The 25,456-nt window shown below is 43.6% G+C and overlaps 8 protein-coding genes across 10 annotated transcripts; 5 read left to right on the top strand and 3 right to left on the bottom strand.

Annotated features, from left to right (window-relative positions):
• The first annotated feature begins 289 nt into the window (after window positions 1-289).
• On the top strand, window positions 290-6,287 carry LOC111601697 (titin homolog). Its single transcript, XM_023318413.2, has 3 exons — window positions 290-665; window positions 1,443-3,629; window positions 3,687-6,287. The coding sequence occupies exons 1-3, from the start codon at window positions 590-592 to the stop codon at window positions 5,741-5,743; spliced, it is 4,320 nt and encodes a 1,439-aa protein (XP_023174181.2). The 5' UTR covers window positions 290-589; the 3' UTR covers window positions 5,744-6,287.
• A 602-nt stretch (window positions 6,288-6,889) lies between these two features.
• LOC111601708 lies at window positions 6,890-7,890 on the top strand. The gene has a single exon (XM_023318427.2). The coding sequence runs from the start codon at window positions 7,071-7,073 to the stop codon at window positions 7,806-7,808; it is 738 nt and encodes a 245-aa protein (XP_023174195.1). The 5' UTR covers window positions 6,890-7,070; the 3' UTR covers window positions 7,809-7,890.
• A 126-nt stretch (window positions 7,891-8,016) lies between these two features.
• Window positions 8,017-10,374, bottom strand: LOC111601709 (tRNA (guanine(37)-N1)-methyltransferase). The gene is made up of 3 exons (XM_023318428.2): window positions 10,296-10,374; window positions 8,470-8,662; window positions 8,017-8,404 (listed from the first exon to the last, which is right to left on the bottom strand). Exons 2-3 carry the CDS (start codon window positions 8,650-8,652, stop codon window positions 8,231-8,233), a joined length of 357 nt encoding a protein of 118 aa, XP_023174196.1. The 5' UTR covers window positions 8,653-8,662; window positions 10,296-10,374; the 3' UTR covers window positions 8,017-8,230.
• Window positions 8,686-10,370, bottom strand: LOC111601706 (tRNA (guanine(37)-N1)-methyltransferase). The gene is made up of 2 exons (XM_023318425.2): window positions 10,296-10,370; window positions 8,686-10,233 (listed from the first exon to the last, which is right to left on the bottom strand). The coding sequence occupies exon 2, from the start codon at window positions 10,145-10,147 to the stop codon at window positions 8,732-8,734; it is 1,416 nt and encodes a 471-aa protein (XP_023174193.2). The 5' UTR covers window positions 10,148-10,233; window positions 10,296-10,370; the 3' UTR covers window positions 8,686-8,731.
• Window positions 10,375-10,407: 33 nt separating the features above from the next.
• Window positions 10,408-11,849, top strand: LOC111601707. Its single transcript, XM_023318426.2, has 4 exons — window positions 10,408-10,490; window positions 10,541-10,656; window positions 10,716-10,903; window positions 10,969-11,849. Exons 1-4 carry the CDS (start codon window positions 10,435-10,437, stop codon window positions 11,779-11,781), a joined length of 1,173 nt encoding a protein of 390 aa, XP_023174194.2. The 5' UTR covers window positions 10,408-10,434; the 3' UTR covers window positions 11,782-11,849.
• Window positions 11,850-12,243: 394 nt separating this feature from the next.
• Window positions 12,244-17,070, top strand: LOC111601716 (adenylate kinase isoenzyme 1). Of its 3 annotated transcripts, none has more exons than XM_023318436.2 (5): window positions 12,244-12,633; window positions 15,736-15,819; window positions 16,111-16,233; window positions 16,296-16,673; window positions 16,732-17,070. In XM_023318436.2, the coding sequence occupies exons 1-5, from the start codon at window positions 12,631-12,633 to the stop codon at window positions 16,828-16,830; spliced, it is 687 nt and encodes a 228-aa protein (XP_023174204.2). In that variant the 5' UTR covers window positions 12,244-12,630; the 3' UTR covers window positions 16,831-17,070. The 3 variants fall into 3 exon arrangements, with proteins under 3 accessions (XP_023174204.2, XP_023174205.1, XP_023174203.2); XM_023318435.2 differs by lacking the exon at window positions 12,244-12,633 and adding an exon at window positions 15,601-15,651; XM_023318437.2 differs by lacking the exon at window positions 15,736-15,819 and having other exon boundaries at window positions 12,249-12,633.
• A 2,066-nt stretch (window positions 17,071-19,136) lies between these two features.
• LOC111601691 (brachyurin) lies at window positions 19,137-20,068 on the bottom strand (the record flags this gene model as incomplete). The annotated part of the gene is made up of 1 exon (XM_023318401.2): window positions 19,137-20,068. A coding segment is annotated over exon 1 (834 nt), but the record flags the coding sequence as incomplete, so codon positions are not given.
• Window positions 20,069-24,112: 4,044 nt separating this feature from the next.
• On the top strand, window positions 24,113-25,302 carry LOC111601715 (THO complex subunit 6). Its single transcript, XM_023318434.2, has 2 exons — window positions 24,113-24,287; window positions 24,343-25,302. Exons 1-2 carry the CDS (start codon window positions 24,175-24,177, stop codon window positions 25,277-25,279), a joined length of 1,050 nt encoding a protein of 349 aa, XP_023174202.2. The 5' UTR covers window positions 24,113-24,174; the 3' UTR covers window positions 25,280-25,302.
• The last annotated feature ends 154 nt before the right edge of the window (window positions 25,303-25,456 follow it).

Genomic DNA, 25,456 nt, shown 5'->3' with positions numbered 1-25,456 from the left:
ATTGGGGATGTAAGAAATAACAGCTAGAGATGTGCTTGATATATCGATACAGGTGTATGTGATAGTACCGATGATATCGATATAAGCAAATTTTATGAAATGAATATTGTAAGAAATTGACAATATCGATCGAGCTAAATTTAAATTAGCCAAGCTTTAATTTTTGGCAAAATGTCTCTATGATAATTATCGATTGCTTATCGAAACAGTAATTGTATCGATCAGCAGGCAGCTGTTTAATATTTTTCCCCTACTGGCAACGCTGCAAGTTAGTTGCCGTTGACATTTCTTAGCGCCCAAAGCTTATTTGTGTGTAGGAATGCCTGGCTATACTGGCGAACGGATTATTTAACGCGTCCGTAAAAATGGCTTCGATTGCGCACCCAAAATTGCAAATTACGAAAATTGCACTGTTAAATTAGTTAGTTATATTTAAAAAACGCATTCGAAACCTATTGAAAACGAAAAAAATATATATATAAAACGACCGTTTGAGTGCGTGAAGTTAAAAGCGGCTTGCCTATATATAGATACTTCTATATATATGCACAATTAATTGCAAATAGGTTAAAATATTTAAGTATACGATATGGGCAATCAACCGGGTAAACTGCAGACGCCACAGAGTGGACGGCCCAAAAAGAATGTGCATTGGAAATCTGCAGGCAAGTTAAACGGATTTGCCCGTTCCAAATTCCATTAAAATTCGAAAATATATTCCCGAATTTCCACACACTGAAAATCTTCTCTAATTGGCTGTGAGAGATCGCACACACATAGTAGTAGTCCACATAGTTGGTGGGAGCGCTAGAAATATTCCTATTTTTAGCCACGCGCACATTCAAGTGGTTGCCGCGGCCGTCCATTGACGCGACGCCGTCCGTCGGCCCGTTTTTCTGTTTTGTATACCCATTGAACATCGATCATAAATGGGTATAATGACGGACTTCAGCTTATTTATCAGGCGAATAAAGATATATTTCCAGATCTTATAGTACATAAACCAGAGAGGAATAAAAATAATTTTAATTTAAAAATTTTAGATTACTCCTGATTAGTGTCTCAGAACTGATGATTAAAGTAAAGTTTAGTTCATTACAGTTTATTCATCAGTTCGTTATTGTTCACAGGGTATCTACTAGCCGAGCACTTTTGTGTAGCTGAAATTTACTAGAGTATGACAAATCATGGGTCTATATGATATATACCTGTTTATCAGTTAATATCTGTCTATAGGGTATTGGCTAGTCGAGCACTCCCAGCTCTTAGAATCGCGTATTTTCTGTTTTTCTTGAATCGTTGGCCTAAAATTTTTAAAAAGCCACAAAGTAATGTTTTCGAAATAGTTTCTTTTGAATACTGCGCAAGCGCTTGAGTTTGAGCTTTTAGAATGTATATTGTGAATTATTTACCTGTGATTAATTTGCGCTCTTCTTTGGTAGAACGGCCCTCTCCGCCGGGTCGTCCCATATTGACGCCGCTGGCGCTCTCCGAGCAGCAGCCCGATGTGGTTAATCTGCGCTGGGAACGCCCGCTGCTGGACGGCGGCTCGCCCATTGTGGGCTACACGGTGGAACAGCGACGTGTTGGCTCGCCCCATTGGGTGCGTGCCACGCCCACGCCCATCTCTGGCTGTGAGATTCAGATCAGCGGCCTGGAGCCGGGCTGGCGTTACGAGTTTCGCTGCTTTGCCGAGAACATTGTGGGTCGCTCGAATCCCAGCGAACTGTCCGATCCGCTGACGGTGACCCTGCAAAGGAACGCAATCAGTGTGCCACGCTTTGTGGAGGAGCTGACGGACATGAATGCCGTGGAGGACGAACGCATTGAGTTCCGCGTGCGCATTCTGGGCGAGCCGCCGCCGGAGATCAACTGGTTCAAGGACGGCTACGAGATCTTCAGCAGTCGCCGCACCAAAATTGTCAACGAGCACGACTGTAGTGTGCTCATCATACACCAGGTGGCGCTGACCGACGAGGGCGAGATCAAGTGCTCGGCCACGAATCGGGCGGGTCATGTGGTCACCAAGAGTCGTCTACAGGTGCAGGCACCACCCAAGATTCGGCTACCGCGCACCTACGAGGATGGCCTCATTGTGGAGGCGGAGGAAGTGCTACGCTTAAAGGTGGGCGTCGCCGGACAGCCACCACCGGCCATCACCTGGCTGCACGAGGGCGAGGTCATAGTGCCCGGCAATCGCTTCGAGGTCACCAACACCGAGAAGAACTCGCTGCTGAAGATCGACAATGTGCAGCGCGCAGATCGAGGCGAGTACATGGTGCGCGCCTGGAACAAGCTGGGCGAGGACATCAGTTCCTTTCTGGTCACCGTGACGGCCAGGCCGAATGCGCCGGGTACTCCACGTCTCAACATGTCCTTTGGCAAGTCGGCCACGCTGTCGTGGACAGCGCCGCTAGACGATGGCGGCTGCAAGATTGGCAACTACATTGTGGAATACTTTCGCATTGGCTGGAACGTTTGGCTAAAGGCAGCCACCACCCGTGCGCTGAGCACCACGTTGCACGATCTGATCGAGGGCTCCGAGTACAAGTTTCGCGTGAAGGCCGAGAATCCCTATGGCTTGAGTGAGCCCTCGCAGGAGTCGGAGCTCCTCTTCATACCAGATCCCAAGCGTGGCATCACCAAGCCCAAGTCGGCCACCAAAATCGCTGGCGACGAACGCAATGGGAATGGGGCCACGCACAAGGAGAAAGACAATGACATATCGAAGCCTGTGCCACCGCGCCGTAAGACGCTCTCACCCCCACGTCCACAAGCGGATGCAGCGACCAGTATGTCCGCTTCGCCCAAGCAGTCGCCTCGTGGCTCGCGCAAGCCCACGCCACAGCTGGTGGACAGCGAGCAGCTGCGTCATGAGATGTCCTACGGCACCTCCGACCAGGCGCTGAAGATGAGCGTGCGCAAGAGCCCATCGTTGAGTAGCGCCGACTCGGCTGCAGTGCAAGTCACTAAGCCCGACTCCAACCCCAGGCTTAATTTGACGCTGGTGACCACAACGGCGCTGGCGGACAAGCCGGAGACACAGTCCAAGCCACCCAAGTCGCCCACAGCTGCAGTGCCGCTAAAGCTCTTTAATGCCAAGCCGGCGGCTAGTCCAAAGGACAAGTCTCCTGGTCGCCCAGCACAGAAGCCACAGCCACTGCCGCAGCCACCGATAGCAGCGCTTGCAGCGCTGGCATCCCTGGAGCCTGCCTTGGATTCGTCCCAGCGCCTGCCAGCACCGCTGCGCAAGAGTCCTACGCCGCCGGAGCCCATCAAGTCGACGCCCGCTCTGCAGCGCAGTGCTGAGCCCGTCCAGCTGGGCGTCAATCAGAATGTGAGACGCTTCTCGGGTCACTCCTTGAGCCCGGCCAAGCATGTGCCCGCCTTGGCCATAGCTATAGCTACCAGCGCCCACATTGGCGAGCAGCTGCCCACTATAGAGATCAGTGCCCCGCCTCCTGCCCAGCCAGAGCCACTTGTGCCGGAAACTCCTACGTCGGAGTCGACGCCACCGGTGCCCAAGATGCGTCCACCGAAGCCAGCGGATAAACACGACGAAGTCCATACGAGCAATGAGTTCATGCTGGTGGTCTTCGATAAGAACAGCAAGGTCAAGGATAAGGACAGTAAGTAGTGCGGATCCTTCCAAGAACTCGCATTGACACTTGCTTTCTCTCACTCAGAGCAAGATTCCTTTGAGCTGGAACTGGAGGACGCCATACAGCCGCCGCCGATCTCCATCTCTGCACCGGATTTGGCCTTCTTGGAGTTTACCAATTTACACACGACCTTCCCGTTGCGCCGCTCAGTCAGCTCCACCGAGCTACTCTACGAGCGCGCCATGGCGCGTTTCTACGAAGCCGTGGAGTTGGAGCAAGCCTCCAAGTCGAAGGTGAAGCCTGCCAAAGCTCAGGAGCCAGCTGCCTTGCCCGTAGCCGGCGCGACTACGTTCCGCAAGCGTCTGGGCTCCATGACGGAGGCGGAGCGCGCTTCCTTCGAGCGCCGCAGCGAGTTGAGGCGTCAGTCGGCGGACATGGTGTCCATGGGACGTAAATGGGATTCACGGGAGAACGTTAACATCGTTGATCTAAAGAATTTGACGCGCACCACTACGGAACATCTGCTCAATCTGCAGGCGAGAGACATTGACAGTCGTGAGCAGGACTTGGAGGAGTATGACGAGGATCGCACGGAGAGCACGGCCGATGACAGCGAGGAGCTGGACATGGATGAGGATCAGCAGCAGCAGCAGGGCTTCGATCTGGGCACCGATTACACCGAGAGCACCGCCACCTCCGACCAGGACTCCATTGAGCAATTCAAAATGCAGCTAATGGCCCGCACGCACTCGCCCAGTCCACGTGATCTGGAAACGTATCATCCGCGCAACATGGGTGCCGGCACGTTCACTCCATACCGTGCGCCCACGCCGGAGCAGGCGGCCGTGGTGCTCAATCGGCCAATGCCTCTACCTAGTCCAGACTTTGTGCCAAAGCCCATACTGAAACGTTCTTCCAATGAGCACGTGGAGCTGACTGTTAGCCAGCCCAGTAGCCCAGATGTCCAGCAGCAGGAGCTGGGAAATGGCACTATCAGCAGTTCCTCCACTCCTGCCGCAGCAGCCAGCAGCCTGAAGCAGGATCTGGCCAAGGGTATCAAGTCGTTCTTCAGTCGGGACAAACGCTCGGCCACTGAGAAGAACACCGAAGCCAATGAGGAGATCTCGAATCCGCTGGAGAAGACCAACGCTGCCGTCATTGCTGCGGAGCTGGAGACGAAACGCAAGGTGAAGGAGGAGGAGGAGCTGCGTCGCCAAGAGCAGGAACGACTGATGCAAGAGGAGGCACACGCAGCCGTGGATCACTACAGCGATCTGGTGCGCCAGGTGAGCAGCACCCACAAGTACCATAAGCCGCTCTACCTCGATCGAGATGAGCTGAAGCGAGCCGCTGCCCAGGCCGGGGAGGACGATGACGACGACGATGGCGCTGCAGCGGCGCATCAGCAGCGCCGAGCAGCATCAGCTGCTGATCAGGATCAGCTGCTGCTGGCTCCACCCACCGTCAGTCGAGAGCGTCGTCTGTCCATTTCAGAGCGGGAGCAGCTCGTGCATGTGCGTGATGCAGCCAGCAGACACGCCATGCACAAGGCACCCGAAACACCTGCGCCGGAGGATCGTCAGGATGAGGAGCCGGAATTTCCCACTGTGCTGGTGGTGCCGCCACCCAAGTCCAAGAACAAAAAAGACGCCGAGGAGTGCAGCGAGAGCGTGATGAGCGAAATAGTCGAGGCACGCCCCGATGCACGTGGACGCACGCGCCTAGTGAAGGTGAAGCGTGTGATCAAGCGTCGAGTGCCCTCCAGCACGCGCTCCCGCGATGCCTCGCTGAGCAGGCCACAGCAGCCGGTGGCAGCCGTTGGTAACTCTGCATGCCTGGAGCACAGCTCCCAAGCGTCACTGCTGCTGTCCGCTGCGGATCGTGAGCTGCTGGAGAAGGCAGCCAGCTTGGCGCTGCTGCAGTCCCGTTCCGAGGAGCAGGCGCATGAGAAGGTGCGCTCCGCTTTGAGCTACTCCACGGATCTGGTGCTCTTCCTGGTTGCCTGCTATGTTTATCTGTTCAAGGACGCACGCCTCGTCCTGCCCATACTGGCGCTGATGATCTATCGCCAGCTGGGCGAGGCAGTGCGCGGCTACATGCCCAGCTGGCTGCGACGCAAAGGCAACGATGGCGATGCCTAAGTCAGCCGAATCGCAGCTGCTCCACTCCCTCCCCCAGCTCGTCTTGCGTTTATCAGTTAAGTTAGCTCTTATCAATCTATCGACTTGTATTTTAAGCTTAAGCCCCAACAACTTCGGATCTGCTACGAATTTCTTATGAATAACCCCGTATACGTATACGTTTACTCGTCATATATAGTTAACCGATCTTAGACTTGCTGCAGTTACAATAGTCTCAACTAATTTTGTCTGTTTTGTCCGATCGAAGAGCTTTGTTCACATTTGAGGCAAAATTTCCTTGACCTACGCTTCATGTTCTCCTATAGGGCATTTGGGGTATTTAAAGGTCTATTTTAATTACACACATTTATTATGCTAGGCTGATACGTTATCTAGCTCTCTTCCTCTTCTACTCCTGTCATAGGTCTTAGAGAACTTGAGCTTAATAAAAATTGTTTGTAGCCTAAAAAAGTTCTGTGCGAACCTTTCTTATACCTAGCCCACTCTGTTTATATAAAGACTTTAGCCTATTCTCCTTTTATAGATTTTAGACACACTTTTTAGCCATTTCTGATTGTCTAATACTGTTTCTAACTATTTTTCTATTTAACTTTCTAATAAGCTTTATGGGAACTAGGAATTTGAAGGAAATTTATTTCTCTTAGTTCAGCTTGAAATAGTTTTTCTTCCACGATGCTACAAGTTCGATGGTTAAAAATATTTCTACTTTTATATTATATCTCTATATTTTAGATTATATTGGATTAGCTCTTCTGAATTATCTGAATCTTATACTATTTTAAAAGGAGCATTTTAAGCTGTGAGGAATTTGCCTCTGTTTTAAAGAAAGTTGAATTTTCTTAGCTACTCTAGGAGAAGTCTGCTAAAGTCCTACTACATTTTGAATCAGTTTAATATATAGTCATATTACAGCTAAGTGCCTGCTAAGAATCGGTTTTCTATATATATTAAAATCACTATACTTAAGCTTACTTTGTTATCTGTTGTGGTACGCTCCTTCCCGCTCGGTGTTTAGGCCTAATATATTATATTTTGTGTTTGTTTACGACTTATTTTGTCGGTCTTTCTGGATTGTTGGTCAATTATTTGAGAAATAAAGCACACAAAAACAAGAATTTAGTCAAGTTCCGGTGGCACGTCAGAGCCATATCCAACTATAAACAGATCGAATCGGCTGACTTGCCTTATCGTTCGGTGTGTCAACAGCAGCTGCTGCGACAAATTGCGTGGAATATTCTTTGGGCTTATCTGATCTATGCAAACAGATGTTGTGCATAAAAGGTAGGCGCTGCATGGCCAGCAGCACATTCCCTCCAATATTCCCACAATGTCTGCCACATACGCCTGGATCTTGTTGATCTGCTTGGGCTTTGGCCTGGGCAATGCTGCTATTCGACCCGCTCAGGAAGCCGCCGCCGCTGGACCACCGCCAGATCTGGCACAGGATCTCATGGATGTATATGGCCAAATACAGTTTAAGCCCATGCAGAAGCTGTTTGTGCGCTATCTGCTGAATGATGGACAGTTCCAGGCTTTCGTGCGCATCTTGAACAGCAATGCGGGCTTCACTGCCTACTGGCGCCTGCTCGCCCAGCCAGAGGTGATGCTCTTCCGGCAGTGGGTGGATCAACAGCTGTTGGCCTCCGCTGGCAAGTTCAAGCTGGAAGAAGTGGAAGTGTGCACAACGCTGATGAATCGCTATCCGTACTTATCTGGCACCGTCTTCGGCTGGCAGGGATTCCTCAACGAACTGGAAATGTACTTTCCACGTTATGCCATCACCGCCCACGTCCAGGTAAAGGTGCAGCAGATGGGCATCTTCGCGCAGTTCTATCAGCGATTGAGCGCCCTCAAGGTCGTCTACGAACGTTGGCTGGCCCTGCCCAACACCCAAACGGTGCTCAACCAGCTCCAAGCAGAGGGCATCGACACTGCGCAGCTGGACACGATTGTGCGCGAGCTGTTCGGCTGGCAGGCAACGAATACAACGACTGCAACACCTACGCCCGCGCCAACTGTTCCAGCTGACGCTGTAGTGCTGCCAGAAGCTTCGCTAATCCTTTAATGCCCAGTAGCTACTGCTAGAGGATCAGCTCTGAATTGGCATAATAAATATGTAATCTTATTTATATATAAATATATGTGAGCAAGTGTATTCGAACCTTTTATTTATCTCAATTAATAGACTGAGTATAAACTGATTTAAAGTTAAGGGAAGTCCAATGACAGTACTTGACTTGATGAGAATCGCATAGAAGATCACTAAGTACGACTCGCTGTCAATGCTCTTACTCAGCTCATGAGGACATCTTGCAGAGATAAGGGTCAAATATCGTAGACTCCATGGGGTCTTCAAAAGGAAACTTCATTTTCAATTTTAGAACAAACGTACAGTCTGAATGAACAGCTATATATACATAGATATATTTGTATAATCCTTTGAACTAACATAATTAACCGATTGCATTTATTTAGCCGAAGGCTATTTTAAAACTTCAGCTTGCCCAGCGACTCGGAGACTTTGCTGGCATTCGCTGGTGGTTTCTTTTTGTTTTTAATGGGCGTGGCAACCGGTTTGGGTTTCTTAACGACCATATCCTTGTGGAGCACCTTAAGCGTAGCATCTGCTTTCTCCTGCTTGGCCTTAACAGTCTCCTTGAGCTGAGGAAGTTGGAGCAATTGAAAACTTGGGAATTTCGAATCTCTGGGTGGTTCGCTTGGCTCACCTGCTTGAGCTTGCCCTGCACTTCCTTGGGCTTCTTTTTGCCCTTGTTGTTGGTCACCTTGAAGACGTTTTTGGCCTTCTTTGATTTATTTAGAGCTGGCTTGGCAGATGCTTTGCCAGCAGCAGCAGCTCCTCCAGCTCCCGCGCCCGCTCCCTTCTTGGCATTGGCCTTGTTGCGACCCATGGCGACTTGGCTGTAAATACAAAAGAGACACGAATTGTTTTGTTTTCTATAAACATTTATAACTTTATTGTTCACTTAGTCAAACACATTTCACTTTTGTGGCCGCCACATGCTGCTCCTCCTCTGCCTCCTCTGTGGAACAGGGACGTTGGCGGGGCAGTTGCTTAGGCGTGGTTAAGAGCGTTCGGCTTAGTCTAAAGGAGACTCTATACATATCCTTGTTGGGCGCCACATTGCGTACAAAGCTTATGGCCTGAAGTGTGTCACCTAAAGCTGCGCCCAGGTTAGTTTCCACCAGCTGCTGCACCAGCGCCTTGGTGTTCTCTCCCTTGGCAAAGGAATAGACATGCACTAGCGGAAAGTTGGGCTCCTCCGGCAGCTCCTCTGCCGTATATAAGCCACGAAATGCATCCAGAAATTCAACAGCCATTGCAGGTAGATTCATGGTTATATGAATGTTATAAGGCTCAGCTGTGGCTGGAGCGCGCCAACGCTCTAGCAAATCCTCCCGCAGCTCCTTCAGCATGAACTCTCGACCATCCTTATTAAACATTTTGATATGTGCCAAGCATTTGTTGCGCTTGGCATTGTGCTGCAGCCACTGGTAGCTGACGGGATTCAGGTCATTGGCCAGCACCTTGCAACGCTTCTTGGCCGCTGGCACACTGAAGGGACCAACGCCAGCGAACACATCATAGAGCACATCATTAGGCTTTAGCATGTTAACAATCCTCTCGTGCTCCGTGGACAGACGTGGGTTCCAGTAGACTTTGGAGAAATCGAATTCAAAAGGCACGCCGTTCTCTTTGGTCTCCACCTGGTAGTCCGCCTCACCGCAAATGAGCTCTAGCTGAAAATTGCGATAGGTATTGTCAATGGAGGCCGCCTTGTTGACTACGGTGCGACAATTGGGCAGCTTATCGCGCAGCACCTCGCCGATGAGCTGTTTGTATGGCAGCAGATGATCACGCAGATTCAAGTGCACAATGTGACCAATGCGGGAGAAGGAAGAGAGTCCCTCTTCGTTCTCTGGCAGCACGCTCTTTAATATTTCATTGGCGCTCCAATTCTCGTAGCTCAACTCGAGTTCTGCATGACTGAAATTATCTTGCGTCACCTGCTGCTGCTCCAGCTCGAGGATGGGTAGTGATTCCCAATTCTTAACAGGCAATGGATGCAGCAGTATTTCACGTTGATTCTCCACCGCCCGTACTGGCTGCAGATGCTCCATTTTAAGTAGTAGCTTCTTTACCAGCGGAATCACACGCTGCGCTTGAGATTCGGGCACTCGCAGTCGAGGGATTTGCACATGTTTTTGAAAGTCCGCGCGCTGCAGCACACGCATGCCACGCACGGAGGCAGGCGGCGATAGATCCGTGCAGTCCATGTTGCGATAATAGTGGCGTAAACGTTTGCTTATTAACAGCAAATGTTCGATTTTTGCAGGGGGTGGAGGCCTGGTGACCACGGAAAACATTAAAAAAAAAACGTGCATGCAATCAAGGCAGTCTCATTGAGTTGGTTTTACACGTTTTGGGAATATTTAACTTAACGGCAGCCAAAACCAATCAAGCAATATAGCTTCAGGAGACACAAATAAACTTTCAGTTTATCTTAAAAACACAATTATCTACGTTAATTACCTTAATTCTTAGATATTACAAAGCTAGCGAAAACCAACGAACTGGATGTTTGCTTCACGTCGAACTAGTTCCAGACTTCCCCTTACTTTTGAAATTGGTCTGGCAACGCCGCTGTTAACAGCTGTTTACAGTTTAGAAAATGAGCGGCGCGCAAGGAAAAGCAGTTGAAATTAAACCAAAAATTAAATATTTAAGGTATGTCATGAATGATAAATAGGGAAAGTACATAATAAAAGTATCTATAGTGCTTCAGAGCTTATAGCCCAACGGCATGCTGAAGTTGAATCGCCAAGAAACGGGCTTAAACGCACCAGCATTGAACACAGTGCTGAGGAAAAGGAGGAGTTAAAAAATGCTTATGGTAAAATTGCTTTTTAATTTAAGAAAGACTTAAAAGATAAACATTCGTTTATGTTACAGCTAATTTGCGTCTGCAATTATCTGCTAGACGTATCGAGCGTCAGGCGGGCCGAGCTATAGCCATATGGAGAGACGATCAACAGGCTGCTGAAGTTGTACGGAAAGATGGAAAGTTCGACAGCTTTGGCTACAGCCAGCAGGGCAAACTCTATTTGGAATATTACGAAGCTCTATTTCTGCTAGAATTAGTATGTATATCAGTATAATAGTATATCGTAATATTTGTTAAACATCATTTCTATTACCGCAACAGAATCGCCTTCAATTAGAGTACTACGAAATGATTGTATCCATCGAGCAGGCCTACGTTTTGTTACTTGGCGAAGAGGCTAGTGAAAGGTATAACAATTATTTGGTCTACTCTGCTTTGTCACGCGCGGGCTACATAGTTGTCAGGCATCAGGCAGGCTGCCGAACACCCTCAAGCAACGTGGTCACAAGCGAAGATTGCATTTGGGCTCTATTGGAGGCTTCTCTAAATAATAAGCCTGTGCCCCTGTACATTAAAGTCTCCCAATATTACAATGCCACGCAGGAGCGTATGGTGCAGCTCAAGCAGCAAATCAGAAATCAAACTACAGAGACAATTACAGACGAGAGCAGCACTAATAATGAGCCAAGTACCTTCAAATTTGACACTCGAAAACGCAGAGCGAAATCAGAGCCAACAGAGGAGCTGCCGAGCAAAAGAGCAAGCACAACAAGGAACAGCCTTATAGATAACCTAAAAGCTGAGACAAGCTATACGAAATTTCAGCAAACTTTCGAAAAATTGGATATAGTGCAGCTGCACAACGAGGACTACCAATGCGATTTCGATACAACAACCCGTAATTTTGAGATCAGCTTCGATTTACATCTGCATAACGAAGGCTTTCGACGAAGTGCACCGAAGACGCCCACCTTCAGTGTGATTATTCTACAGCACGACGAACCATTTCCCACCCACGTTGAGATGCTTCACTGTCAGCGCCAGCAGCTGCAAGCAGAGCAGCGAGCGCCGCTGCTCGTCATATCCGTTAGCGAATCAAAACACATCCAAGCGTTTCTTTATTATATCAGCTAATGATTGCTCAGCGAAATGTAATTTGTATCTGTATCTATATAATAATAATTGCTAATTTATGTGCGTGTCCAAAAAAGCGCTATAATTATTCAAATGACGTGCGGAGCCAAAAACCATTCTATCAGAAATTTGTCATATCGGCTTGGCCCTTCTCAATGTGTTGGATTTGATTGTAAAGAAATGAAATATGTTTAATTAACCATGGAAAAGTTTGTATTAAGCGCCAAGTACTAAAAACCAAGTAAATGCCACTTACGAGCATTAAGGTAAACCCAGTGCCGGATCAATGTCCCGGTATGATTATGCACCTTGATGGAGATCGCAATGATAATGCTGTCTTTGAGAAAGTGCTGCACAACATGGAGACAATCGCCCAAAACCACGACCCAAAATTCTTTGCTCCCGGTTAGGTAACATTCGCACATTTCGATAGCTCTGGCAAATCCATCAAAAATTATAACTTGAAATTCAAAAATTACGTTTAACAGATTTTGCCGTTTTCTCTGTTTTTTTTTTTTGGACTTTTCATATACGCGATAAGCAAAACAAAAAAATAAATAAATAAAAGCTCGCATAGCAAAGCTGCATGGCACTAGCTTTCCGAAACCGTTAGCGAAAGCTTTACGCTCAGTCGCTCCCGACACACGCAGCATTAAGGGTGGAAATTCGACATAACGGAAAAGACGCGACCAAGTATTCAAGCAAAAGCAATAACAAAACAAAATTTGTGCGAATTAGCAACAACAACACGTCCAAGCAGCGCGACTCTCAAACGAAAAGCATTTCGCGATTTATTTAATAACAACACAAGGCCTGAAGCAGCGTCGCATATACCTCATATATATAGTCATGGTGAGTCGGTGTGTGTGCGTACGTGTGTATGTGTGTGTACTAGTTTACTTCTCTAAAAACAATTTATGGCTTTCACTTTGATTTGCGATACCAGAAGCAAAACAAAACGCAAGCGAATTGTTGCTGAGAGAGATTAGGCGTAGGGCAATCCTCGGTTCAAATGACCTTCGGACCTTCCACTCAAAGCTCTGGCTGCATTCCCACACACTTGACCTTGTGTATGCACATGAATTTTGCACTTGCAGGCAAACAAACATTTGTTAGCAAATAAACTTTCCTATGCATCTATTTCGTTTGGTTTGGGCTTGCGCGACAGCTGTTCGGCTATAAATAACATAATAGAACAGAACAGAACAGAACAGATGAGAAGTGAACATAACAGACGAATACCGGTAACCAGTGTGCCTGTGAAATTCCCACAAAAACAACAATAGAAGAAGCAGCCGTAAAAACAAACAAGCAGAGAACAGTTAGGCGAGGACGAAAGCGGAGATCGAATACTCTAGCGGCGAGAGCGAGACAGATTGAAGTGCGAGTTTTTTGCTTAGAAAACTGCGATATTAGAATAATTTTATATAACTTTATATGCATACATGTATGTGCAGGAACATTATAAATAAGCTATTATGCCTGATTATGCCTATGCAATGTCTTAGCACGATTATAGCTTGAAATATGAATTCGATTCTTGATAATGTTCAATAATCTATGTAGGCGATCATATGTACATTTTACATAACAAAATCAAACGATCTACTCTTGCGAGGGCATGCGAATAACTGAGCCGCAAATTAGCATCTCAAATGACCAAAAACGAAGAAGAAGAAACAAAACAAAATTTCACATTCCAATCCAGTCGAGTTTGATGACGTCAAAGTGCACAGATTTGCATAAGTCGAACGACAGGTGGAGCTGGTCACAGGAATTTCTGGCTGGGCTTGATTCATTAGCGAGCGCTTCGCTTGCCAATGTGTTTATTGAAGAGCCGAGAATTGGTCGAGTCATCGCACCATTATGAGTTGATGGCGACTCCATGCCGGACTTTTGCCACTAGTTTGTTGGCAAAGCTGGCTTTAGTTTTAAATATTGTTTAAGCACCGGCGACGACACAAAGTCGCGACGCATGGAATTTTTGTAGGCAAAATAAAAACAACACGTTGTTAGTGGAGCTATAATAAAAATTCCTTCAGTTCCGTTTGTGAGCCATTAAAAAGTGTTGAATGGCTGAGAACCTGAACAACTGTTTGTCCTATCAAATATTTACAATGTCTTGCATGCTGACCAAATCGTTGAAGTATCCTTGCAAATGTCATTCATAGGTCACTGAACCAAATTCAAATCGAAATCTTAACAAGTTACGTAAATGATATGCCATTGAAAAGCCTCAACAACATCATCATCATCGTCATTTTCCCACACGTAGCTGAAAAAGAAATATGTGAAATTATGTGAAAAGACGTGAAAAGAACTCGTGCGAGCTGAAGAGAGCGAGAAGAAAATTTATGCGCCACAAAACACAATAAGCTTAAAAATTTATGAGGAAAAACAACCTGCACAATATCATCTAAAAAGAAGAGCCCAAAATTCATTCAAGTTGTTGTTTTTTCTATTCTATATATATATAAAATTTCTGCTAAATTCTAAACGAAATTTGTTCATAAGGTGCGACAATGCGGAACAGTCGAATCGACTACCAAGGGGAGGGCCATATATAATATACATGACGAAGCAAAGGTAGCAAAGATATATATATATTTATATATATATATATATATATATATATATATATATATATATATATATCTGCTAGCTATACACCCACATAAAACTATATAAACAGCGGCAACAGTAAAACTTAATTATATTTGTTTATCAATTCTGATTTGTTTGGTTTAATCTGAACAATAAATGGATATATAAAACAAGTGCTGTATAAAGTCGATGAGTTATACGCGCTGCGGGGCGTTAATTGAACCGCTAACTAGATGCTATATGGGCACAATAGCTCCCAACTAAACAGCATCCACCACGCTCAGTCCCTCGTACTCGCACTCGCTCAACTATATAGTTATAGACGTTCAAGATCAATGTCAATTGGTAAACACACGCAATACACATGCTATATATACATATATAACTATTACATATAGAGTATACTTGTATATATAGCACATTTTGAAGGCTGTACTAATTGTGTGTATTTCAAAGTTGGCGTCAAACAATTTTGTTTGATTATGCTCGCTCAGCAAGGGAACAAGAGTATATAGGCTTTGCATGCAAAGCTGTAGAGTTGGCATTTTGTCTATATATATATATCTTATTAAGGTATAGCTCTATAAATTTCATTTTGTGTTCCACTGGATTTAGCGAGTATTATGCAGTCGTTTGCGATTGGCCTTTGGCGCAATGCCAATAAAATTAATAACTATATGTTAACTGCGAAAAGCTCTTTTAATAACACTAAACTAGATGCCATATGTATGCTAGATAATATATACTATTGTCTATAATACATGAGCCAAGTCTTATCTACTTCTGTATAACTTTGTATATCATTTAAATAGTATACATTGCATTAGCTTTAACAGATCTCTCAATTTTCTTTATGCAAAGTTTTTTTTGCTGTTATTCTACTCTTGATTCCTAGCCTAGCTAGATTTACAACATGAAAAATATTATTTAAGACAAAATAAAAAAAAAAATCAAAAAAAAAAATTTTTAAATTTATATTTAAAGTTTTGAAATAATTTGAGGTCTTTTGATCTTAAGCAGAAAATAAATTTATTAAGTGAAAATTTATTTAAATAATTAAATTATTATTTTAAATACTTTAAATATGCAAAAAAAAATTAGCTTAGATTGCGATTTTTAAAAATAAAATTTCCAAGGAAAATGCTAGGCGCTTAAAAAAATCATAATTTATTCAATATATATTTATCAAATTTCAATTGCAAATTGAATGGCAAATTGTAACATTCTGAAATGAAAGTTATCAAATTTGAATTCTTTTTCTGCAATGTAAGAGAAATAGAGTAGAAATTGCAATTGATTAAGTATACGCAACATATGCCCCCTTTACTGACCTTACCTATTTGCGTGTAGTTGTTTATGTGTCACCAAATGGCCATGAAGAAGGAGGCCCAAGAGAAACAGAAAGCGGAGCAACGGCGAAGGGCCCAAGCCGTCGTAAGTAGCCCCACGAGATATAGACACAAACTATATATCACGATCTCTCTATATTGATGTATATGGCATGCGATGTGGCGGCTGCTCAAATAAACCTCAAACCAAAACCAAAACCAAAATCAAAAATTAAAATGATTTCTAAATAAAAGATAATATTGTTGAACCTCTGCTCGAACTAACTCGACTAAGGCTTTCGTCCAACCAGTGTACACTAACCTGGCTAATTGTAATTGCTCGTCGTTGGCTCTATGTGTCCTACTAATAAATCCCGCTATTGCTGCTCTCTTACAGTCTGATATACCCATCATTTGGATTCTGGGCGGCCCCGGCTGCGGCAAGGGCACGCAATGCGCCAAGATCGTGGAGAAATACGGCTTTACCCACTTGAGCAGCGGCGATTTGCTGAGGGATGAGGTGAGTCTTGGAGTGAACAGCATGAGATTGATATGCTAACCCTTCTTGACTTGCTCTGCCAGGTCGCCTCTGGCTCTGAGAAGGGGCGCGAGCTGCAGAAGATTATGACCAGCGGAGGTTTGGTGCCCAATGCGGAGGTTCTGGGGCTGCTGAATGCGGCCGTCATCCGCGCTAAGGGCACCTCGAAGGGTTTCTTGATCGATGGCTATCCACGCGAGAAGAGCCAGGGCATTGCATTCGAGGCACAAATTGCGCCCGCCGACTTGGCACTCTACTTCGACTGCTCCGAGGAAACCATGCTCAAGCGCATCCTGGCCCGCGCAGCCGCTGCCACTGTGAAGCGCGCCGACGACAACGAGGCGACCATCCGCTCCCGTTTGCATACCTTCAAGTGCAACACGAGCGACATTCTCGAGCTATACAATGAGAAGACACTGACGGTAAGCAGCTGACATTATATATATACATAGTACAATTATATATCTTCCCACTCTGCAGATCAATGCTGAGCGCGATGTTGAAATCATTTTCATGGAGGTCGTAGAGGCCATCGACTGCATGCTGCAAAAGAAGGAGCGAGCAGCCAAAGTATGTTAACCCAGTAGGGCACAAGGCAACTTTTCTAGCTCAACAATTGCACCAATGAAAGCAAAGCACCAAAACATATATGTATATATACATATATAGAGCTATATTTATCGATTTATTACCTGCTTATGCCAGGCCAAGAGCTTTAACTGCTTTCAACTATGATCAAGCCCAAACGAACCAAAAGCAATTCAAATTCTCAGTAAATTACAGAGTTAAACGTAAATGTAAACAGAATAAATGTATAAAGTTACTTTATATAACAATTGAACTTTTTAGTATATCTCATTAATTAATAAAATGCAAATGTGTTTCTTTGCTGTTGTTTTTTAAGCTAAAGTTCGAATCACGTTTTGACTAATTAGCCCGTTAAATGTAAGTTTTAATAGAAAACTCAAGGGCAGAGTCGATAGACATATATATATATATATAGAAGACATTCAATTACCTTGATTTGTGAACAGTTCTCCATGTGATATTTAGGAAATGCTTAAATTTTAAAATAACCTGTTTTCCGATCTAAAAATATATAATGCATCTATCAAGTTGGGCTCTTAAAGGATGTAGCTCACGTCAATCCAAAGACAAATTAAATTGGCAGCAGATTGATATCGATCTACGTCATCTCTTGAACTAATCCCGATACAGTTCTAGCATGGAATTCAACTGACATAATTTATGACAGCGCACATAAATGAATGTATATATATAGAAACAAAACTGAAAGTCAGATTGATTTTGTTGTTCTTTGGAATCATCTGGCTGCTTCATCGCGGAACTGCGTCATCTCTCAGCTGAAGTGGGCACAGTTGGAGTGGACTTTGAAGTTCTGACTGAAGATCTTTCAGTGAGCAGCTCGGCTCTCAAGTGCTGGGTAAATAAATGAACTGTATGTAAAACAGTTCAATCAAAAGTCAAATAAAAAAGCGTTATGTAAAGCTCGGCGACTTAAACAGTTAGTTGGAGAAATTATCATATCAGCAACGTAAAAGTTTTTTCTTATCTCTTGCGATCTGCGATCTGTGATTTTTCGGGAATTCCGTTTGCTTCAGCATGATCAGCATGACTAAAATAAACAAGCAGACAAGTCGGGAGTCTACGACTTTAAAATACGCTTCAGTGACAATCGATTTGTTCAATATTATAACTTGATTATAACTGAAGGTAATCATCATCTTCATTATGACGTTTCTAGACGCACTGCTATATGACTGCTCTGCACCGAATCAGCATTGCAACTAAATGAGATCAGCTGCAAGCGCGGCCTTTTATAGCTAACAAAATATCACTCAAACGCCCTTTGCTAATTTAGGTTTTCTGCTCATCGGCATGCTCGCTCTTTTATAGCTAACGAAATGCAATTATGTTAGTTCTTAAGCTCTTTTATAGCGGCTAAGTTAGTTCTTATTCTCATCAGCAGGCTCGCCGTTTTATAGCTAAAATAATGCTCCTCAAGCGCCCTTTGCTAATTTAGCGCGCATACACATGAGCAGGCTCTCTTATTAATAAATAATGAAATGTCACTCAAGCGTTACAGACTATGTTAGTTCTTATGCTCATCTGCCGCCTCTCCTTACTTTAGCAAACATAATGTCACTTAAGCGTACTTTGCTTATTTAGTTTTTCTGCTCATCAGCAGACCCGCTCTTTTATAGTTAATCAAATGTCACTCAAGCGTTATTTGCTATGTTAGTTCTTATTTTCATCTGCAGTCTCTCCTTATTATAGCAAAAGAAATGCCACTTAGGCGCCCTTTGCTAGTTTAGTTCTTCTGCTCATCAGCTCGCTATTGAGCATATTTGGTATTTACATTTGCATTGAGTATTTATGAATTGAGCAATTGAGACATGTCTCTCTTCTGACTGTTGCATAAATATGCACAAAACCAATATACCCTATTCTCCTTTAACTTTAAGTAGCTAAAAATATACAAAAAATGTTTTTTTTGTTATTGTTGTTTAAAATGTTTTCAACTTTTTTATTTTTTTTTATAGCAAATTTTTGGTTGCTTTCTTTTTGTTGAGTGAGCTCGAGTTGACCGCAGATCGGCGGCTGTGCTTTGACTTAAAAGTAGAATAAATAATAGGTATTTAAATAGTTATAAACTAAAACAAATTCATGCCACAATTTGGAAATTAGCTAAGTGAGAATTGGAGTATTTACAAAATATCACACGTTCTATATACGTTCAATTATAAAGCTAGACGATTCAGTCAAAGTTCTGATCACAGGGCACAAGAGCTCTAGATGAGATTGTCATCCCGATAGATGTGATGCTGGGGATGCTGCGGCTGCGGCTGCGTCTGCGTCTGCGTCTGCGTCTGCGGCTGCTGCAGATGTCTGTGGCTGCCAATTTTACTCTCGATCCAGTTCAGGTAGTGGGTGACACGCGTAAAGCCGCCGGGCACGCTGGTGCGCTCGCAGCCGCCGCCAGCCTCGCCATCAGCTGGGCCAAAGCTCGTGATGCCCACCAGCGTGTGGGTGCCCTTCAGGACTAGTGGCCCACCCGAGTCGCCGGTGCAGACTGTCTCATCCTTCAGGCCCTTCGCGCAGAGCACACCCGATGTGACGACATCGTACTCCTCGGCGCACTCGGCATTGGAGATCACTTTCAGCTCGGTGTACTGCATGGCATCCGAGTTGGTCATCTCGGACATGGCGCCCCAGCCGCTGGCCACCACGCTCTGGCCCGTGAACTGCTCCGCGCGCTGTCTGCTGGGCAGAGCGGCGGGTCGTATGCGCGACGTGAAGGCCACATCCTGCGGCAGCTTGACCAGGGCAATGTCATTGGACGCCGTCTCCGGATTGAAGCGCTCGTGAACGATAAACTTATTCGTGCGCAGCACGAGGCCATTCAGCTGCTCGGTGGCCTCAACGCTGCGGGTGCCCAGGTACACATCGAAGTGGGTGACGCCCATGGTGCAGTGGCCAGCTGTGAGCACCCAGCGATTGTCCAGCAACGTGCCGCCACAGAGGATGCGCTTGCGCCACAGCTGCTTGCCAATGAGCATCACTTGGTAGGGAAACTTCTCAATGTTGCCAAACTTGGCCTGGCCAATGGCATAGCCGGCGCAGCAGTCCAGCTGCCACATGATAAACAGGCTGACAAGCAGCGCACTGACACTCAATGTTTCTCGGCTCAAATCCATTTTCTTGTTCTCACTTATGTTTTGGGGTTTGTTATTTTGGTCTTTTTATTGTCACTAATACGCGTCGTATACGTAATATGATTCACGCTTTGCTTCTGCACGCCTCAAACGTTCGTCTCAGTTTAAATTCATTCTGACGATGTCGTGATATTTTATACGTGATACTACAAGACAACAACAACAGCAACAGCAACAGCAACAGCAGCTTGTTTTTGCCGGTTAGCCGTCTGAGCGGCTCAGCTCAAGCCGCCAGCTCTGCTCGCTGCTGTGCGGCTTGTTATGACAACAAACATCTCGTTAGAATCTTGTTTTCAAGACGTTGTCATATCAGAGCAAAGCTCTTATCTCTCAGGCCTAGCCTCAGCTGGACTAATTTCCAATGGGGGTTTGTCTAAAAACTAAATTTCGAGGAAAATATGGACTTAAGCAAGAGAGAGAGAGTGAGAGAGAGCGAGCTAGAGCCAGAGCTAGAACTGGACTTTGGAACAGGTCTTACAGCTGTTGCTAGCCTAGCCACACGGCTCTTCGTGACAAATTTGGCTTAAATTATGCGAAATTTGGAATTCTTTAAGAAACGTTTTCATATACAAAAATATGACTGTTGGGTTTGTTTTTGTTTTTGATTTGTATAGCTGCCCTCTCTCTCTCTCTCGCTCTCTCTATCTACGTACATGTCTTTCTCTCTCTTTCGCTCTTCCACAAGCTGCCGTTGCGCACTTTTTTCGTGTTAAAAAGTCAATGGGGACTCCGTTTAGTATTATTATTTTTTTTTATTACTATTAATTTACGTCTCAGGCTGAGTCGCAGCTAATTTCGTTTGCTACTTTCATGCGAATTTAAGTGGAACTCAAAGATGAATCAATATTTGCTTTTATAAACAAATAAATATGTATGTAAATTAAGTTCTAGTTTGGTTTTTTTTTATTGTTTTGAGTTTTCCAGTTTGTTGCGTAGCTGCGCAGATTAAAAATAAAATAAATAAAAACAAACAATAAAAACAAAATACAATAATTAAACTGAAATTTAAGTTAATTGATTTGGCGCCGACTTGGAATGTTGTTAATGAAAGGCGTCGCCGTCTATAGCATTAATTAAATGTACTAAATAAACAAATATATAAAAATAAATATACGAAAATATTACAGGCAAATGCCTTTTGTCGAATGTACGAAAAACCCCTTCAACTAATTCACACTTCTGCTAAGCAGATTAGTGGGAGACTTAAGTGGGGAAACACTAGCTGTGTACAATTTATAGTTATATATACATTTTATGATATTATTAATATTATTGTTGTTATTATTTCACTCAGAAATGTGAGAATTGATGTAAAAGACTGAGGCAGGCATGCCGAACACCATAAACTAAAGTTCAGTTGCAAATAAAACCAGTATTTAAAATAATTTTTCCTACTTTGTTAGTTATCGTATATTCAGTAGAATATAAGGATTCAATGTGCAAAATTTTAGTGAAAACCGTTGAGTAACACAAAAGTTAATCAAGTAAACGTAAAGTGATATTGGCTGAGCCTTTTCTCTATGCATGTGCACGCATACCGACATGCAAATGAGTCTATTCCAATTGGAAGTCTATTAATAGACTTACATTGTAATTGTATTGCATACGAATGTGCTGCACAGTTAGATCGACAGTTTTCGCGCGAAGCGACTGAGTTAGAGTGGTGGTGTGTGTTGAGTTGCTGGCAAAAGTGTTTGTTCGGCAGACTCAGGTTCGAGTTATTGATCAAATGCATAAGAGTAAAGTATGTGAAAGAGCAGCTGAGCAAACTTTGTAGGCTATCTGCTAGTCGAGCAGTTCTGAGTGAGGTGCGCTCTTAATGGTTTTCTTTTATTCAATTTGCATAAAATTGTTTGACGATATAAATATTCAAAGTAAATGCTAAAGCCACATTAGAAAATATGCAAAATACTTTTGGTCTAGCTCTAGCCCAGAATCCAGTATTTGACATTTCACTTCCCGTTCTTTAGAAACAGCCGCCAATTTGTTTCTTCGGCACATCATAAAAACATTTATACATACTATAATATATATATATATATATATATATATATTTATATATATATATATATATATATATATATATATAAATGTATGTGATTGGTAGACATTATTCATTTTCGGCAGCTTAAACTGGTTGATCGAGCTGCAATAAAAAATATTTACATTCAAGTCTTAGCGATTTAAACCAATTTAAATGAATTGCCTTAGCCGATGCAAAATTCCACAGACAGAAGCCAAAAGATTTATCTGAAATGTCGTTTTCAAATTTTATGTAAATGTATGCAAATCGCTTGGCAGGGAAACACCCGACAGAAATTTGTAAACTCTTTCTTTTTTATTTTATTATTTTGTTGTTGTTGATTACTGTTTTTGTCAACGGTCGATGGCTGGCGCCTTGAATGTTGTTTACCTTGCCAGAGAAAGCAGTTGGCCTTGACAGCGAAATTTTAGGGACTGCCAATTGGGGATCGAACAAATGAAGTTCTACGCCTAGCTCCGAACTCTCTCGCAAACATGGAGACCTGTCTTGACATTGAAGGTGCATTCACCTCATCGCTTCGATTGCAATTAATTTGCTTGTGGCCAGCCAGCCACGCCCACCAAAATGAGCAGAACAAATCGAACGTTGACGTCAGCTCAAAGCCATCGATTCGTTATTAGATATAAGCTAAACAAATTAATGAAATATGTGAGTGTGAATGTGAATGCGTAGAACCAGTAGTCGACAGAGATAGCAATTTAACTGCTCTCTGCTCCCTGCACCGCAGCTTAAATGCTTTCTAGATAAAACAATACACAAACATAAAATAGAATGTTTAAGCTCAAACTAGATCCGGTTAGGTTAGTTTCGGTTTATGCACAAAACTAAAAATTCTAAACACAAAAAAGAGAGAAAAAAGAGGGAAAGAAGAAAGAAACGGCAACAAACAAGTCGAAAGAAATCTAAAGAGCTTGGAAATTCCCACAATACAAAACCAAAGTAAAAAGTAAAATACTGGGCCAACAGCCAATAGCCAATAGCTAACTCCCATGACGATCCGCTTTACAAACAAATTATTTACTTTATCATTAGTCAAAGCTGATCGGGCCTCAAGGCAAAGAAATTGATTGGCGCCAGACGGCTGCATTATTTTTGTGTTTCTTTTACTTTTGTTTAGCGTCTGGTATTTCCCAAGACATGTGCGAATTTGCTTATCAAGTCACTTTTTTTCTTTTTTTAAAGAAAGTCGTTAAAACAAATAATTTAAATTAATTTGCCAGACGATATTTAAATTTTGATTTTTGATTTAAGCTCTCAAAACTTGTTTTTTTCTTATTCTTGTTCTAGAAAACCGCATTTTCGTTAGAATAACGCACAAGGTGTATTAAGTTTATTTAACGCATTTTGTGGAATGTTTTGTGTACGCCTTTTGTTCTCGTTTATTTGATTTTTGTGGCGTCGACGGCAATTTGGCGCCACTTAAATTGACATCGATAATTAATTATCGATCGCAATGAATATGTAAATTCGAATTTGCATTTAAATTAGAACTGTCAAAACACACGCACTGTCGGTCGACAATAGAAAAACAACAACATAATTAGTGGAGTCTGACTGAAGCCGAAAATTGAGCAATTAAATTAATCAATTTGTAAACAAAACGAAATAAGGAAAATTCTGAACAAACATATTAAAATTTAAGACTTGGGCGTTCATTAAATCATTAGCGCAAATGTCTTGTCTTGTTTACAAATCAATATCTAAGAAACTTCCTCGAGCTACAAAGAGCTGGCTACAACGTCATCAGCAGCTCACCTTTGCTCAGGTGTCGCATGTCACTGAACTTCGCTTAAAACAGAAACGTATTTTTTCGGAAACTGGATTTTGAAATTTATGGTAATAAACCGAAAATCGTACTTCAAATGCAACGGTTGTCAACATGTCCTGTGAATTTCATGCTTGTTTGTCATTCTTATCAAGTGCAACGGACTTGCAAGAAATATTTATTGTTATTGAACATTAAAAATTTATTTAAATTTACTTCCCAAACGTTTTGAAAGGTTGCCACCTTTTTGAAATGATCAACATATCGATATATTCACAAAACTATGCCAACTATCGGCACGAGTGTATTCGATTATCTAGAACAGCCGGCGTAAACAACGCGTCTTGGATTATATTGTTAAGAAATTATCAACAAAAATGAAAGAAACTGATTTAAAACGTGCTTATAACAATGTCTTGGCTCAAGCCATATCAACATCACAGAAGTTCCTGTTTGCTGGCAATCTATTTGGCGATATTTTCGTACTAAGGTAAAATGATTGAGATAAGAGCCTTTTTCTTTGACTTTTAAACATTTTTTTTCAGTTTAAATGAGTTGAATAAGGCAACAGAGGAGCCGCCGAGCAAGCTGAAGGTGTTTCCGCAAGGCAGTGATGTGGACATCAACTGTCTTGCGTTTCATCGCGATTTTCTAATAGTTGGTGCTATTGGACTCATATACGGGATCCAATGGAACGAAGAGGATGAAACGTTGAGCACAAAACGTGTCTGGGAAATCAAAATACCCATGCAAGTGGATGCAGTAGAGGTGCCAGATGTGAACTCGTTTTACCTATGCTCTGAAACGGAGACATTGTATGCTGGCTGCGGAGACGGTGTCGTATATCAAATTGATCTGGAGGATGGACGCATACAGCGCGAATACCGCGGGCACACAGATTATGTGCACTGCGTTGTCGGCCATCCGGATGGACGTATCTACTCTAGTGGGGAGGACGGCACTGTGCACTTCTGGTCGGACAAGCAAAAGGAACCAACAGCAATCTTAGAGCCGCACAAGAATCCACAACTACTACGTCCAGATTGGGGCAAATGGATTGGCGCCGTGTCCGTCAATGATGACTGGCTGGTCTGTGGCGGCGGTCCTCGTCCAGCCATTTGGCACTTACGCTCAATGGAATGCACTCGCACCTTTGAATATCCCGGTCGCGTGCATGTCTGTGAATTTGTAGACGACTCAGTGCTCATCGGAGGCGAGCACAATCACGTACAGTTCTATACGCTCAATGGAACATTGCAGGCCAACATTCCCGTCGAGCACACCGCCAGCTACTCGTCAGTGTGGCAAACGAATCCCTTCAATTTCATGTCCATTGCTGGCTTCAGCAACAAGTTGCACATATTGAAAGACTTTCGCTTTCTGGACAGCAAAATAGATATGTACGGAAATGTGCAGGACGAGATGGAAGACGAAGATCAAGAGGATAACGATGAAGATGAAGGCGAGGATGATTCGTTTTAGCTTAATACCTCGAACACCACTAATTGTATAATATTTAAAATAGACACATTTTCTTTTTCGTGACTGATAAATGGCCACATTCAAATGTTTTCTTTGAATATAGCGTGAACTTTATTTGACGTTTTGAACCTAAGCACTAAGGAAATTAAAACTTATGCCAACTTAATTACATACTTA

This window comes from Drosophila hydei, unplaced genomic scaffold, assembly GCF_003285905.1.
Source record: "Drosophila hydei strain 15085-1641.00,03,60 unplaced genomic scaffold, DhydRS2 tig00000001-arrow-pilon, whole genome shotgun sequence".
Lineage (NCBI taxonomy): Eukaryota > Metazoa > Arthropoda > Insecta > Diptera > Drosophilidae > Drosophila > Drosophila hydei.
This window is presented reverse-complemented; position numbering and strand designations above follow the sequence as displayed.

Coding starts and splice junctions, on each gene's coding strand:
- LOC111601697 (XM_023318413.2), top strand. CDS start 590: ATGGGCAATCAACCGGGTAAACTGCAGACGCCACAGAGTGGACGGCCC. Junction 666..1,442: donor TGTGCATTGGAAATCTGCAG/GCAAGTTAAACG, acceptor CTTCTTTGGTAG/AACGGCCCTCTCCGCCGGGT. Junction 3,630..3,686: donor CAAGGTCAAGGATAAGGACA/GTAAGTAGTGCG, acceptor TCTCTCACTCAG/AGCAAGATTCCTTTGAGCTG.
- LOC111601715 (XM_023318434.2), top strand. CDS start 24,175: ATGAAAGAAACTGATTTAAAACGTGCTTATAACAATGTCTTGGCTCAA. Junction 24,288..24,342: donor GGCGATATTTTCGTACTAAG/GTAAAATGATTG, acceptor ATTTTTTTTCAG/TTTAAATGAGTTGAATAAGG.
- LOC111601706 (XM_023318425.2), bottom strand. CDS start 10,147: ATGCACGTTTTTTTTTTAATGTTTTCCGTGGTCACCAGGCCTCCACCC.
- LOC111601716 (XM_023318435.2), top strand. CDS start 15,616: ATGAAAGTTATCAAATTTGAATTCTTTTTCTGCAAT. Junction 15,652..15,735: donor TTGAATTCTTTTTCTGCAAT/GTAAGAGAAATA, acceptor ATTTGCGTGTAG/TTGTTTATGTGTCACCAAAT. Junction 16,674..16,731: donor ACAATGAGAAGACACTGACG/GTAAGCAGCTGA, acceptor CCCACTCTGCAG/ATCAATGCTGAGCGCGATGT.
- LOC111601709 (XM_023318428.2), bottom strand. CDS start 8,652: ATGGGTCGCAACAAGGCCAATGCCAAGAAGGGAGCGGGCGCGGGAGCT. Junction 8,405..8,469: donor TGCAGGGCAAGCTCAAGCAG/GTGAGCCAAGCG, acceptor CAACTTCCTCAG/CTCAAGGAGACTGTTAAGGC.
- LOC111601707 (XM_023318426.2), top strand. CDS start 10,435: ATGAGCGGCGCGCAAGGAAAAGCAGTTGAAATTAAACCAAAAATTAAA. Junction 10,491..10,540: donor CCAAAAATTAAATATTTAAG/GTATGTCATGAA, acceptor AAGTATCTATAG/TGCTTCAGAGCTTATAGCCC. Junction 10,657..10,715: donor GGAGTTAAAAAATGCTTATG/GTAAAATTGCTT, acceptor TTTATGTTACAG/CTAATTTGCGTCTGCAATTA.
- LOC111601708 (XM_023318427.2), top strand. CDS start 7,071: ATGTCTGCCACATACGCCTGGATCTTGTTGATCTGCTTGGGCTTTGGC.